At 33.0% G+C, this 15,770-nt stretch overlaps 2 protein-coding genes across 2 annotated transcripts in view; one reads left to right on the forward strand and one right to left on the reverse strand.

Moving 5' to 3' along the window:
• Nucleotides 1–12,478, forward strand: part of CUNH8orf88 (chromosome unknown C8orf88 homolog) — a 43,001-nt gene extending 30,523 nt beyond the window's left edge. The window contains exons 5-6 of the mRNA XM_024760417.1: nt 8,369–8,475; nt 10,631–12,478. Coding sequence (XP_024616185.1) covers nt 8,369–8,475; nt 10,631–10,654 — 131 coding nt within the window. The 3' untranslated portion in view covers nt 10,655–12,478. The remainder of the gene's footprint in view (nt 1–8,368; nt 8,476–10,630) is intronic.
• Nucleotides 12,479–13,560: 1,082 nt separating this feature from the next.
• Nucleotides 13,561–15,770, reverse strand: part of NECAB1 (N-terminal EF-hand calcium binding protein 1) — a 282,518-nt gene continuing 280,308 nt past the window's right edge. Inside the window, exon 13 of the mRNA XM_024760421.1 lies at nt 13,561–13,988. Within this exon, the coding sequence (XP_024616189.1) occupies nt 13,963–13,988 (26 nt within the window). The 3' untranslated portion in view covers nt 13,561–13,962. The remainder of the gene's footprint in view (nt 13,989–15,770) is intronic.

Genomic DNA, 15,770 nt, shown 5'->3' on the forward strand with positions numbered 1-15,770 from the left:
CTTTCTTATCTTTGATATTGATCATTTGTGTTCTTTTTCTTTATCAGTTAGTCTAGCTTGAGATTTGTCAGTTTTGTTTCTGTTTTCAAAGAACCAACTTTTGGCATTTTGATTTTATATATTTTTTCTATTTTGGTGATGTTTCCTTTCTATGAATTCCTTTCTTCTATTTTGGGTTTAGTTTGCTCTCCTTTTTATAGCATTTTTAGGTGGATTGTTAGGTCATATGTTGTAGATATTCTCTAGATAAGAATGTATAAGAACGAGTGATGGTAGTCAGAAAGAGAAAGACATATACCATATGATATCACTTATACGTAGACTCTAAACTGTGGCACAAATGAACATATCTACAAAACAGAAACAGACTCACAGACATAAGGAACAGACTTGTGGTTGCCAAGGGGGAGGGGCATGGGGGAGGGAAGGACTGGGAGTTTGGGATTAGCAGATATAAACTATTATATATAGGATGGATAAACAACAAGGTCCTACTGCATAGCACAGGAAACTATATTCAATATCCTGTGATAAACCATAATGGAAAAGAATATAAAAAAAATGTCTATATGTGTATAACTGAGTCACTTTGCTGTACAGCAGAGATTGGCACAACATTGTAAATCAACTGTACTTAAATTAAAAAAAAAAATTACAAACCTAAAAAAACGGAATGTTTAAGAACAAAGCTGAAGGAATACCCTCCTGTGAGATTTCAGGCAATACTAAAAAGCTACAGTAATCAAAGCAGCATGGTATTGGCACAAAAACAGACATATAGATCAATGGAACAGAATAGAGAGGCCAAAACTAAATCCACACACCTAAGGTTAATTAATACATGACAGAGGAGACAAGAAATAAACCCACACACCTACAGTTAATTAATACATGACAAAGGAGACAAGAATATACAATGAAGAAAAGACAGTCTCTTCAACAAGTGGTGTTGGGAAAGCTGGACAGTTACATGTAAGTCAGTGAAATTAGAATACTCCTTCACAGCATTTACAAAAATGGTTCAAAGACCTATATATAAGACATGACACCATAAAAACAGCAAAGGAAACCATAAACAAAGCAAAAAGACATCCTACGGACTGGGAGAAGATATTTGCAAGTGATGCTACAGACAAGGGCTTAATTTCCAAAGTATACAAACAGCTCATACAACTCAATATCAAACAAACAAACAACCCAATCAAAAAAATGGGCAGAAGACCTAAACAGACATTTCTCCAAAGAAGACATAACAGATGGCCAACAGGCACATGAAAAGATGCTCAACATTGCTAATTATTAGAGAAATGTAAATCAAAACCACAATGAGATATCACCTCACACCGGTCAGAATGGCCATCATCAAAAAGTCTACAAATAATAAGCACTGTAGAGGGTGTGGAGAAAAGGGAACTCTCTTACACTGTTGGTGGGAATATAAATTGGTACAGGCACTGTGGAAAATAGTATTGAGGTTCCTTAAAAAACTAAAAATAAAGTTATCATATGACCCAGCAGTCCCACTCCTGGCTATGTATCTGGAAAAGATGAAAACTCTAATTCAAAAAGATACATGTGCACCCCAATGTTCATAGCACTGTTTACAATAGCCAAGACATGCAAATAACCCAAGTGCCCATCAACAGTCAGTTGCCTTAAGAAGATATGGTATATATACACAATGGAATATTAGCCATAAAAAAGCATGAAATATTTCCATTTGCAGCAACATGAATGGACCTAGATAATATCATAGTAAGTGAAGTAAGTCAGACAGAGAAAGACAGGTATTATATGTATCACTTATATATGTAGTCTAAAAAATAATACAAATGAATCTATGTACAAAACATAAACAGACTCACAGACATGGAAAACAAACTGGTGGTTACCAAAGGGGAAAGGAAGGGGAGGAGGGATAAATTAGGAGTATTGGATTAACAGATACAAAATACTATACATAAAATAGATAAGCAACAAAGATTTATTCTACAGCACAAGGAACTATATTAAGTATCTTATAATAACCTATAATGAAAAATAATATGAAAAAATATATATTTTGTATATTTATATACTTATATTTTTATATTATACACAATATTATATATATATATAATCACCTGAAAGTAACACAATACTGTAAATCAACTATACTTCAATTAAAATAAAGAATTTATGTTTTCCTTGGAGCACTACTTTAGTTGCACTGCAGCAATTTTTACTTTTTAAATTGTCATTAAGTTTAAACTATTTTTAACTTACTTATCTTTGACTTGTGAATTATTATAAAGTATGTTATTTAATTTCTAAGATATTTGAGATTTTTCTGGATATCTTATTAATAGATTTCTTAATTTACTTTGTTGTCAGAGAATATAGTCTATATGATTTCAAGCTTCTTAAATTTATTTTTTTTATTTTTAGCATTTTTTTAAAGTTGACATATATATTATATTAGTTTCAGGTGTACAACATAATGATTTGACATTTGTATATATTGGGAAATGTTCACTTCAGTAAGTCTAGTTAACATCTGTCACCATACATAGTTACAAAATTTTCTTTCTCTTGTGATGAGAACTTTTAAGATTTACTCTCTTAGTGACTTTCAAATATGCAATACAGTAATATTAACTATAGTCACCATGCTGTATACATTACATCCCTGGGACTTATTTTATAACTGGAAATGTGTAACTTTTGACCCCCTTCACCCACTTCACCTACCCCTTAGCCCCACCTGTGGCAACCATCAATCTGTTTTCTGCATCTGTAAGTTTGTGGGGTGTTTTGTTTTGTTTTTAAGATTCCACATATAAGTGAGGTCATATGGTATTTGTCTTTCTCTGTCTGATTTATCATAATGCCCTCAAGGTCCATCCATGTGTTGCAAGTGGCAAGATTTCCTTTTTTTTATGCCTGAATAATATTCCATTGTGTGTGTGTGTGTGTATATATATATATATATACACACACACACCACATTTGCTTTATCTGTTCATCCATCAGTGGACGCTTAGATTGTTTTCATGTCTTGGCTATTGTAGATGTCCTGCAATCAACATGTGGGTGCATATATGTTTTTGAATTAGTATTTTTATTTTCTTTAGAAATGCCCAGAAGTGAAATTGTTGGATCATGTGGTAGTTCTGTTTTTGATTTTGAGGAACCTTCATACTGTTTTCCTTAATGGTTGCACAAATTTACATTTCCACCAACAGTGCACATGTTCCCTTTACTCCACATCCTCGTCAACACTTGTTATTTCTTGTTTTTTTGATGACAACCTTCCTAACATGTGATAGCTCATTGTGGTTTTGATTTGCATTTCCCTGATGATTAGTGATATTGAGCATCCTTTCTTGTATATATTGGCCATCTGTATGTCTTCTTTGGAAAAATGTCTATGCAAATCCTCTGCCCATTTTTAAATCAGGTTGTTTGGGGTTTTTTGCTATTGAATTGTATGAGTTCTTTATATATTTTGGATATTAGCCCCTAATCAGATATATGATTTGCAAATATTTTCTCCTATTCAGTAGGCTGCCTTTTCATTTTGTTGATGTTTTCCTTTACTATACAGAAGATTTTTAGTTTGATGTAGTTCCACTGATTTATTTTTACTTTTTGTTGCTTTTGCTCTTGGTGTCAAATCCAAAAAATCATTGCCAAGACCAGTGTTATGGAGCTTACTGCCTATATTTTCTTCCAGGAGTTTTATGGTTTCAGGTCGTACATTCAGGCATTTAATCCATTTTGAGTTAATTTTTGTGTATAGTGTAAAGTAAAGGGTCCAGTTTCGTTCCTTTGCATGTGGCTGTTTAGTTTTCCCAATACCATTTATTGAAAAGACTGTCCATTTCTCATTGTATAGTTTTGGTTCCTTTGTTGTATATTAATTGACCATATATTAGTGGGTTTATTTCTGGGCTTACTATTCTGTTCCGTTTATCTATACATCTGTTTTTAGGCCAATACCATACTGTTTTGATTACTATAGCTTTGTAATATAGTTTGAAATCAGGGAGTGTGTTACCTCCATCTTTGTTGTCCTTTGTCAAGATTGGTTTGGCTATTTGGGGTCTTTTGTGATTCCATACAAATTTTAGGAATTTTAGGAATTTTTTGTTCAATTTCTGTGAAACATGCCATTGGAATTTTGATAGGGATTGCATTGAATCTGTAGATTGCTTTGGGTAATATGGACATTTTAATGATATTAATTCTTGTGATCCATGAGCACAGAATATCTTTCCATTTATTTGTGTCATCTTCATTTTCTTTAATTAATGTCTTAAAGCATACAGGTCTTTCCCTCCTTGATTAAATTTATCCCTAGGTTTTTTTATTCTTTGTTGCAATTGAAATTGGGATTGTTTTCTTAGTTTCTTTTTCTGATAGTTTATTTGTGTATAGAAACACAACAAATTTTTGAATATTGATTTTGTGTCCTGCAACTTTACTCAATTCACTTATTAGTTCTAACAGTTTTTGGTAGAGACTTCAGCGTTTTCTTTATGTCACCTGCAGATAGTGACAGTTTTACTTCTTCCTTTCCAATTTGAATACCTTTTTCTTTTTTTGGCTAAATTGCTCTGGCTAGGAGTTCTAATACTATATTGAATAAAAGAGGTAAGAGTGGCCATCCTTGTCTTGTTCCTACTCTTAGAAGTAAAGCTTTCAGCTTTTCACCATTGAGTATGATGTTAGCTGTGGGCTTGTCATATGTGGCCTTTATTAGGTTGAGGTATATTCCCTTTATATCTGCTTTGTTGAGAGTATTAAGTATAAACGGATGTTGAATTTTGTCCAATGCTTTTTCTGTATTTATTGAGATATCATATGATTTTTGTCCTTCATTTTGTGATGTGGTATATCACATTGATTGATTTGTGGATATTGAATCATCCTTACATCCCTGGAATAGATCCCACTTGATCATGCTGTATGATCCTTTTAATGTATTGTTGAATTTGGTTTGCTAATATTTTGTTGAGGATTTTTGCATCTATGTTCATCAGGAATATTGGCCTGTAATTTTCTTTTCTCATGGCATCATTTTCTGGTTTTTGCATCAGGGTGATGCTGGCCTCATAAATTGAATTTGGGAGTGTTTCTTGGAAGAGTTTGAGGATTGGTATTGATTTTCCTTTGAATGGTTGGTAGAATTCACCAGTGAAGCCATATGGTCCTGGACCTCTGTTTGTCGGGAGGTTTTTGATTCTGATTCAATTTCATATTTTCTATTTCTTCATGAAATAGAAATAGATTGTAGGTTGTCAGTCTTGGTAGGTTGTATGTTTCTAGGAATTTATCAGTTTCTTAGAGGTTGTAAAATTTGTTGCGTATAACTGTCCATAATATAATCTTATCCTTTGTATCTCTGTGGTATCAGTTGTAATGTCTCCCTTTTCATTTCTGATCTTATTTATCAGAATATTTATCAGAATATTTGAGTCCTCTTTTTTCCAAGCCTCTTAAATTTATTGAAACTTGTTTTATAGCCAACATATAGTCTGTCTTGGTTACTGTACCATATCTCTGTGAATATAATTTGTATTTTTCAGTTGTTGATGTAACTTTTCTAATTGTCAGTTAAATCAAGGTGGTCCATAGTATTGTTAAGATCTGTGTCTTTTCTGGGTTTTTTTTTTTTTTTTTGTCTAGTTATATCAGTTGCTGAGGGAAGGGTTTTTACATTACCTAATATTTTTGTGGAATTGTGTGTTGCCCCCTTTATTTCTGTCAAGTTTTGCTTCATGCATTTTGAAACTCTGTCCTTAGGCACAACACATTGATAATTGTTATCTCTTTATCTAATGTTAAGAGCCACTCTAGCCTTCTTGTTCTTAGTCTTTGTGTGGTATATCTTTTTATATCCATTTACTTTCAACCTATCTGTGTCTTTATGTTTAATGTGTATTTCTTGCAGGCAGCATGTAACAGTGTCTCTTTTTATTTGTTGTGTCAATTTATGGCCTTTAATTGCAGTGTTTATCTTAGGAGTGAGTATACTATGGCCCTCAGGCCAAATGCCCAATTTGGAAATTAAATTTTATTGGAATACAGCCACATGCTTTATTTAGTTATTATCTGTGTTTGCTTTTCTGCTACAAGACAGAGTTGAGTAGTTGTGACAGAGATTATATGTCCCAAACTCCTCAAGTATTTACTTTCTGGTCATTTACAGAAGAATTTTGCTGACCCTGGTTTAGACCATTGAGATTTAATGTGATATGGTTGAATTTAGGCATATAATTTTATTATTTGTTTTCTGTTTGTCCTCATTTTTGTTTGTTTTTGTTTTCCCCTGTTCTTTGGATTTTGTTAAGTTTAATTTTTGGCATTTAATTATATCTATTGTATTTTTAGCTGTAGTTCTTTGTATTTTTAAGTGGTTGATCTAGGGATTATAATATCTAACTTTCTCAGTGTACTTGTTAATATTGTACTTCATGCAAAACAGTGATGGCAAAACTTTGCAACCATATGTAGTTTCCTTTCCTTTATCCCCCTGCATTGATCTTTTTGCTATAGCTGTATGCATTATATCTCCATACCTTGGAAATCTCACCAGGCAGTGTCAGAAGTTTTGCTTTTCAACAATCATACATATTTTCATAAAACTTAGATAAGGGGGAAAAAAAGGAGTCTGTTATATTTATTCAGCTATTTGCCATTTCTCTTTTGTTCTCTTTTAAATCTTAAGATGAAAGACTCTGTCTGGTATCATTTCCCTTCAACCTGGAGGACTTCCTTTAGTGTTTCTTATAGATCAGGTCGGCTGGTGACAAATTCTTTTAGTTTTCTTTCATCTGAAAATGTTTTTTACTTCATATGCATTCCTGAAGGATTTTTTTCACTGGCTATGTATAAGGGAAAAACTACACTCCTCCTGTGTTTTTCCTCTACTCTCAATACTCTATTATACTCACAACACTTCTGACACTAGATGTGAGGTTTTTCCACATATCAAGCAATTCATTGCGAAACCAGCTTGGTGTCCTGTAATTCAAGTTAATTCTGATATAAACTGGAATTACTGTAGATGCCACAGGGTAATGGCCTGGTCACATAAGACTACCCTCCACTTCTGATGACAGTTACAAGTAAAGGTTCCCAAGACCCCCTTCTTGGATTCTGTCATTTTCTAGGACAGCTTACAGAACTTAGGGAAACCACTTTCTTACATTTACCAGTTTATTACATAATTAAGGGTATGATAAAGAATGTAGATGAATAGTCAAATGAAGATATACATAGGGCCGGGTTTTGTAGGGTCCCAAGTGCAGGAGCTTCTGTGGAGTTGAGTTACACCACTCTCTGGTACGTGGATGTATTCACCCACCCAGAATCTCTCCAAACTCTTTACTTTTTTGATTTTTATGGAGGCTTCAACACGTAGGCACCATCGATCCTTAACTCAATTTCCAGCCCCTTCTCAGAGGATGTAGCGGTGGGGCTGAAAGTTCCAAGCTTCTAATCATGGCTTGGTCTTTCTGGTGATCAGCCCCCATCCAGAAGCCCACCAAGAGTCACCTCATTAGAACAGAAGACCAAATCACCCAGAAAATTTTAAGAGATTTAGCAGCTCCGGGTCAGGAACTAGTGTCAAGGAACAAATATTAGAACAAAAGACGCCCCTAGTGCTCTTATCACTTAGGAAATTACAAGGGAAAGGATTTTTGTGCCAGGAACAGGGACAGAAACCCATATATATTTTTTTTCTTTTATTTCACAATATGGGAACCTAGGTTTCAGTCCTTTTCTGTTGGAAATTTAAAGATTATAGCTCCACTATTTCTGGCCCAGCAAATGGTCTCATATAGACCAAGATGGTGATAGTCTCTGATGACAAATCTGCAAATATTTGAATCATTGTTCTCCTTGAAGATAGGGACCCTATTTTGGACCTTTTTCACCATTATCTACAATAAATGTTTCTTGAATTTATTGGATTGTATTAAATTTTTAGTAAGTTAATATAAAGACTAGACAGGCTTATTAGGGTTCCATTTCCATAGGCTTATCAGTATCTGAATAGCCCAATAGGTGTTATACCTGTTATATTTTATAATAGAAGATTTCTTTACTAGATATGAATAAACCAGATAAAAGAAGCAATGCGTTACCAAGTTTCTGAAATGTTTCCTTGGTTAATTGGCTTTGTTTCTGTGTAAAAGGAAAATTGGAGGCAGTAGATGTTTGTCAGAGCTTTTTCCCCACTTCTCTTTTACATAAAAACTACTTACCATTTTATAAAATAATGGACAGTTAAGGGACATCCAGAAAGAAATGAGCCAAAAAGTGTTCTGGGAGAGTTCTGTGCTTTATAACATTACATTTGATGTTTTGATATCTACAGAGAGAATCAAATACAGCAGAGATTTTCTGTTGAAGCTCTCAAGTGTTTCCATCTGCAGAAAAAAACCAGACTTTCTGCCTGATCATCCCATTGTACTTCAAAAACCAGTAAGTAGTTTTCTAATTTTGTATTGTTTTAATCCTAAATATTTATCTTTTAAATATTTTTGTATAGTTTTAATTCTAAAATATGTGTCTTTTAAACCTTTTTAATCTTTCTCATTGTGAAATATAATTCAGAAAAGTACATAAATCTAAATGTATAATATAACCAATTACTGCAAGTAATTACGACTCTGGTCAAAAATAGAATGGAATTGTCATATTTTAGGAAATATTTTTGTTTTTCAATTAAGTTTTATAATTCACCTGAAATTGATTTTACTATATGGTGTGAGGTAGGGGTGAAGTTTTATTTTTTTCTGCATGGATATCCAGTCATCCTAGCAATATTTAGCGAAAGGATAGTCCTCTGCCACCTTTGCGGCAATATATTTACATGTGGTCTTTCTGGGCACTCTGTTCTGTTCAGTTACTCCTTTTATACAGTAAAACAACACAACTATTCTTCGACACATCTTTGCTGTTTCTTAGCCCTTTATATTTCTGTGTCACCTCATCAAATTATATCAAAGTAAATACACACAGTAAATACATACATGTATCTTTCAGGATATTGATTGGAAAGGACATGAGTTTCATGTCAAGCTTGGGTTCAAGTTGTAGCTCCACCTGTGTACTGGTATATTGTTCAAGCTTAGGCAAGTCACTAAACGTTCTTGAGCCTCAGTTTTGCAATTGTGATAAGGGGATGATTTCTAATTGTTAGGATTAAATGAAATGTATGAAATTGCTTTTAGCATGGTACTTATCTCTCATTATGTACTCAGTAGCTGTTGATTTTCATCTTTTATGGTCTTTACTTCCATTTTGACTGGAATTTGAATTTCTTTTATTTATAGTTTTCATAAACACCATTTTATACAGGTAAAGGTGTATAAAAGGTATACAGGCATACCTCAGAGATGTTGCAAATTTGGTTCCAAACAAACATTGCAATAAAGGGAGTCACACAAATGTTTTGGTTTCCCAGTGCATATAAAAGTTATGTTTACACTATACTGCTCTTAGTTGTGCAATAGCATTATGTCTGGAAAAAAACTATTTACATATCTTAATTAAAAAACAATTTAGTTATTTATTGCTAAAAAATGCTAACCAACATCTGAGCCTTCAGCAAGTTGTAATCTTTTTGCTATGTAACATTGAAGATAACTGTTCACAGATCACTATAACAAATATAATAATAATGAAAATGTTTGAAATATTGGGAGAATTACCAAAATATAACACAGAGACTCAAAGTGAGCAGATGGTGTTGGAAAAATGGTACCCACAGGCTTGTTTGATGCAAGGTTGCCACAACCCTTCAATTTGTAAAAAACACAGTATCTACAAAGAGCAGTAAAGTGAGGAATGCCTGTAGTATTCTACTGAGATGAGTTCAGAATATAGGTATGCTAAGAATGGGTCAAATGTGAGATATAAAATACCTCCTGTGTTCTCCATTTGGGGGATTTCTTACCCTTTGGAATCCATAGCTTTTTTTTCATAATTACAATTTTTTGTATTTTAGTTTATTCATAGTGTATCAATGGCTCTTAATTTAAACTCACTACCTTGTCGACATCCAGCCAATTCTTTTTAAAATTAAAGCATAAATTTAAAAGTTTTTTTCATAATACCTTGCTCACAGGAATATTTAATGAGGTAAAGCATCCTTGATGATATTTGAATTTTTCTACCTGTTCAGAGATCTTAGGGGCATATAATCCTTGGTCTATAAGAATAAATCTAAACTTCAGTGCTATATAAAATAGAGTCACTTTCTCATTTGAAGGCTTTCCACTTCTAACAACATTTTATTTTGTCAATAGAAGTTTGACCTACACATTATTTTGAGTTTACTTTTGTTTTATGAATTAATAATATTTTCTAAAAATTAGGTACCACAAAAACAGAACAACGGGTTTTGAATACAATCTAATATATTTAAATATAATATATGTATTATATAAGTTTTACTAAACACAGAAGAACTACTTTATTTGACAAATTCCAGTTACTTAATAGTTTCTATAGTAACATGCATTTAGATCTGCAAACACTTAATAGGTCACAACATTTGGTTTGATAAACTAATTAGTAAAAGGTACATTCATTCAATCTAATTGATAAGTTAACTTTTTCTTCTCTATTACAGGAAAACAACCAAAGCTTTAAGTAGCATTTTGAGAATGTATGTATTTGAAGATAAAGAATTACTAGTTTTATATTTTGGACACCTGCAAATGAAGTGGATCTAGTAACAATAACTGTAACGGACTGTAACAATTCAGTTTATTTTTAATTTTGATGGTTGGATATTTGGTTTCTCCTAAAATGAGAAAGAGATACTTTAAACAATAAAGAATTTTCTAATCAGTTTCAGCTTTGCAGGCAGTTTCTTGCATAAATAGGGAAGTAACACTGGAAAGTAGGAATTTGGTTAGTGAAATGGGAAGACTGTATTTATAATTTGCATGCTACTTGCAATTTTTGTTTTTCATCGCTTGTAATAATGGAATGAAAATGTAAGCTGTAAGCATTCTCAAATATAAAGTATATGCTATGATGTACATATGATACATAATTTCTTGTTGCTTTTAAAGTTGCTTTTGTTCTGTTTCCCACTGATTTCATACCAGCACTTGAAAGGATCATTACAATCTCTCTAGAGGTTTAGAATGATTCAGGATGTTCAATGAATAGTTCTCAGTGATAGGAGGGAGAATATTTTAAGAAGTATTTCTTTTCAAATATATGATTGTTCTCTAGGTTTGTGATAATAACAACATTGTCTAAGATTCTTTTATTTCCAAAAGAGGAATAATTGAGGCATTTGCAAATAATTGAGGTGCATTAAGTTTCAGTGCTGTAATTTCTTATAACAAGTGTATGGATGAAGAATTTGGAGGTTTAAACTTTTAGCTCCTAGAAATTCTATACAATAAATCTCCTGCAATTTGTCACTTTTGTTAAAAAGAAAAGTTGGTTCCAGCACAGTGTCACAAAGAATTGCTCATATAAAGGTAAGTGTAAACTCTCCCTAGTTCTATTCTCAGATTCTTTCAGATCCCTGGGTCTATTGGCAAGGCATTCAAGGACATCATTTGGCAGAAAGTTTATCTTAAACTGAATTCTGAACTCCTAAAACCAGTACCTTTTTCTTCACTGGTCTTTAGACTTGTTACCCAGATTCAAACTTTAGTCCATGGCAGATTTCCCAACTTGGTCTTTAGTATACCACTTTTAATTGCTTTGTTCACCAGAAAAAGATTGCTTTTCAAGTAGGAAAAAAAAAAGAACCTTCACTAGCCATAAATTTATTGGTTACTTAAAAATGAGTTTACACCTACGGCCCAGTTTTTTACACTCATTTTTGCCCTACTATTTCCCTTTATATTATAGCTTCTAGTATTTATATGTGTATGAATACACGCACATACACAAAAATACATGTAATTTATATAAGAGCTGGGGTCATCTCAATAAAAAAGTAATTTAAAAAGAGCTGGGGTCAGAATTACCATATAATTAAATTGGTTTGCTTTATTATTTGCCTATTATCCAAGTCTGTTGACTTTAGTTAAAAAAAAATATGATCGAACCTATTCCAATTTGGAATCCAAAGAGCCCTTCCATTTAGCACTGTTACTGAGGGCAGACCCCTTTTAAAGTCATACTACCATTCTAACTTTGGAAAGTGCCTAGTATCCAAATGACTTGATGTACTTTCTGAATCTGATACAGAAACTGACTGGCCAGAACAATATATTGATTAGCTATAATTTCTATTTTTGAAATCATTTATAACCAGCGTTTTCAAGAAGAGTTTGTATATTAGAAGTCCTCGAGGTTTCAAAGTCTTTTGATCCTTTCTTACTGTATATAATCAGAGTGAGACTGCAAAGACTGTTTTATTATCTGTTTGCCTTTGTACATATGTATAGCTTATTTGAATAATCATTGTACATCTCCATTCATGTTGTTCTTTGCTTTGTATATAAATTAAAAGAGTTGAGCCAGGTGTTGTTTCATGTTTATCATCTTTAGAAATGACCAGACACACACACACACACACACACACACACACACACACACACGCACACATATACACACATGTGTGTATGTCAATATTTACTACCTATTTCTAGTAGAAGCTATTAAAAATTCTTTAATTTTATTTAGACTGAATGAGGACTGAGAGTACACAAAGGTGTTGGTAAAAGTTAGTTTGAGAAAATATGTTAGGTTAACTTTTATATTTAAAAAATAAAATTTTAGTTCAACCTTCCTTTTTGTCTGAGTTTTAAAAAAAAAAAGGAAAAATTCACCTTATGTTTGTTTCCTGGAAGACCTGTGGTTTCAGAGGAATTTGGCCTAGAGAATAAACAAATTTCTATATGCATTGCATTTTCATTAGCAGCATTTATCAGAATAAAAGAGATTTTATTAAAAATATTTAATTTATGAGCTTGTACAGCAGAATATATAAGGTACATAGTTTTAGTTTTTCTAGTGAAACTGGGATTGTAGTCATTCTAGTGTTGAAACTGAAAAATAGATGTTTTTTGTCCAGTACATATTTTATTATTTCCCTAAAGTTTGTACTTGTTTTATAATTCTTTGTTCACTTAGGTTAAAATTTTGGTTTTAAAATATTTTGAAATCATTATTTAAATGCAAATGTCTATTTTTCATAAGTAAAGTTAGACCTCTGGATCATGTGCCAAAAATTTTGAACCACATTTTCTTAACAAATGATATAATGGTGTTACATTACTAAATGGTACCCTGTCACAGAATTGCTCACTTATGAAAAACCAGTTTATAACTTGACAGATGGATAGAGATTCTATTGGTTATAGTGAAGATTGGTTTATGCTCATGTATTAATGTTTTTTTAAGCTTAAACATCCCTGCTCTCTCTCTTTGCATATAAGGATACCAGTCATATTGGATCATGTATTAGCTTTTTAAGTAACATAAAGTGAATAGTTATAGGATCCTGAGTTGGGAATGGAGTAGGTATTACTGAAGAATACATTTCACTCATGGAAAAGCAGATACTTAAAAATCACAAAACACTGATTTAACCTTTATAGTTTATGACAGATCTACAGAAGCTGTTCTATGAAGTAATAGTCTAAAAGCTCTCACTTTAAATGTTTTTTTCTCTATCATAACAATTTTGTTACTTTATATGTATACTTTTCATATATTATGATTTTGATATTAAAGGGTTTTAGGTTTATTGTATGTAGCAATACAGCAGCAAATATTGAGGATAATAGTGAACTTTGAAAGTTGAGCTAAAATTTACATGAAAGATAAAATGATAGAAGACATTTAAGAAGAGTGCACATCTTAGGGTAAATATATTTAAACAAAAGTAGAGAGTAGATTAATAAGTACAGAGAATTTTCTAATTCACATTTCAGATAGGAACAGTTGTTTTTTACTTGGAACCATAAAGAAAATGTTAAGGAACAGCTAGTTGTTCAGGATCCACCATGAAGCTGAAAAGAGAAAAAGAGTTTTTTTTTAATAATGAAAATAACTGCTAGGGCTAAGTTAGTTCAAGGTGCAAGTCATTCTTAAAGAGACTATTTTCCCTCACCTTTAGTCTGTATAATTACTTATCTTTCAAGTTACTATTTCCTGACTTGATTGAACTTTCCTGTGCACTTGTTAGTTGTACCATATCTTTTGACACTTGGTTGCAGTCTAACTAAAAAGTTTTTGTTATATATGAATAGAGATTGTCTTGGCAATGAGATTATAAACGCCCTGAAGATAAAATCATGTTGTTGTTGTTTTAATCTTCCCAGTTCAGGAAGTTTGGGTATAAGTAAGTGGATGTGTTTTAAATAATTTTTTTTAGTATATCTGTATTGTAAAATTAGAAATATTTTCCCCAGTAAATGTAAGTATCCTAAAGACAAACCTATGTCAAAGAAGTAAGATTGGTGGAATGAGGTGAGAAACAGACAAATGTGAAGGATTAAAATTTCTTTTTAAAGCTGTTTAAATAATACACTGACTGGCAATAGGATCTTACTTTCTTATGTATCCTTTTTTCCCATAACCATAAGGCTTTCTCCTTTGCCAAGGTATATTCTGCTCCACAGACCAATTCTCATACTCTTTTTGTCTGGGTGTTTTATGATAGCTTATCAGCATAGGCTCCATATTCCAGTATGCCTCATTTAAGTGATTTTTATATTTGAGAGTTCATAGGAATATATTTTGGTTTATATTTTTGTATCTAGTGCAGACTGGTTTATTTGCTTTGTTTATTTAAATAGATTTGTTTTATTTATTTTTGGCTGAGTTGGGTCTTTGTTGCTGCTCACGGGCTTTCTCTAGTTGCGGCAAGCGGGGTCTACTCTTCATTGCGGTGCTCGGGCTTCCCACTGAGGTGACTTCTCTAATAGCGGATGGAGCATGGGCACTAGGCATATGTGCTTCTGTAGGTGTGGCACGCGGCTCAGTAGTTGTGGCTCACAGACTCTAGAGCGCAGGCTCAGTAGTTGTGGCACACGGGCTTAGCTGCTCTGTGGCATGTGGACTCTTCCCGGACCAGGGCTTGAACCCATGTCCCCTGCATTGGCAGGCAGATTCTTAACCACTGCGCTACCAGGGAAGTCCCTGCTTTATTTCTTAAGATGTATCTTAAGTAAACCACTTAGAAATCTTAATTAAAAGGCAGTATTGGGCTTCCCTGGTGGTGCAGTGGTTGAGAGTCCGCCTGCCGATGCAGGGGACACGGGTTCATGCCCCGGTCCGGGAAGATCCCACATGCCGCGGAGTGGCTGGGCCCGTGAGCCATGGCTGCTGAGCCTGCGCTCCGCAACGGGAGAGGCCACAGCAGTGAGAGGCCTGCGTACCACAAAAAAAAAAAAAAAAGTCTTATTAGAAATTGTTATTTGTGAATTAGTAATACAAACCCACTCATTCTGTGTTTCTAACTGTAATAACTTTCAGATTTTTATTTTAGGTCAAAATATATGCAGCATTTCAAAACTACATAAACAAAATGCACAAAACTAGTTATTACAAATATAAGTCATATGGACATTAAAATCATAAATGATATTTATAAGCTAATTTCAGCTTTTTGTCCAGGGAGATATATCTGCTGTTTTTCCCCAAGGGAAATCAGCTGTTAACAGTGATAAAACTTTCAGTTTAAAATAGAGTAGGATGGCCCAATAGATGTTAAAAATCTTGTTTGAAGTAGGTTTTTAAAATTGTGTTAGAATCAAGCCTAACTTTTTTTTTTCTATCAAATTCCAGTG

The sequence above is a fragment of the Neophocaena asiaeorientalis genome, unplaced genomic scaffold (genome assembly GCF_003031525.2).
Source record: "Neophocaena asiaeorientalis asiaeorientalis breed wild unplaced genomic scaffold, Neophocaena_asiaeorientalis_V1.1 scaffold320, whole genome shotgun sequence".
NCBI lineage: Eukaryota > Metazoa > Chordata > Mammalia > Artiodactyla > Phocoenidae > Neophocaena > Neophocaena asiaeorientalis.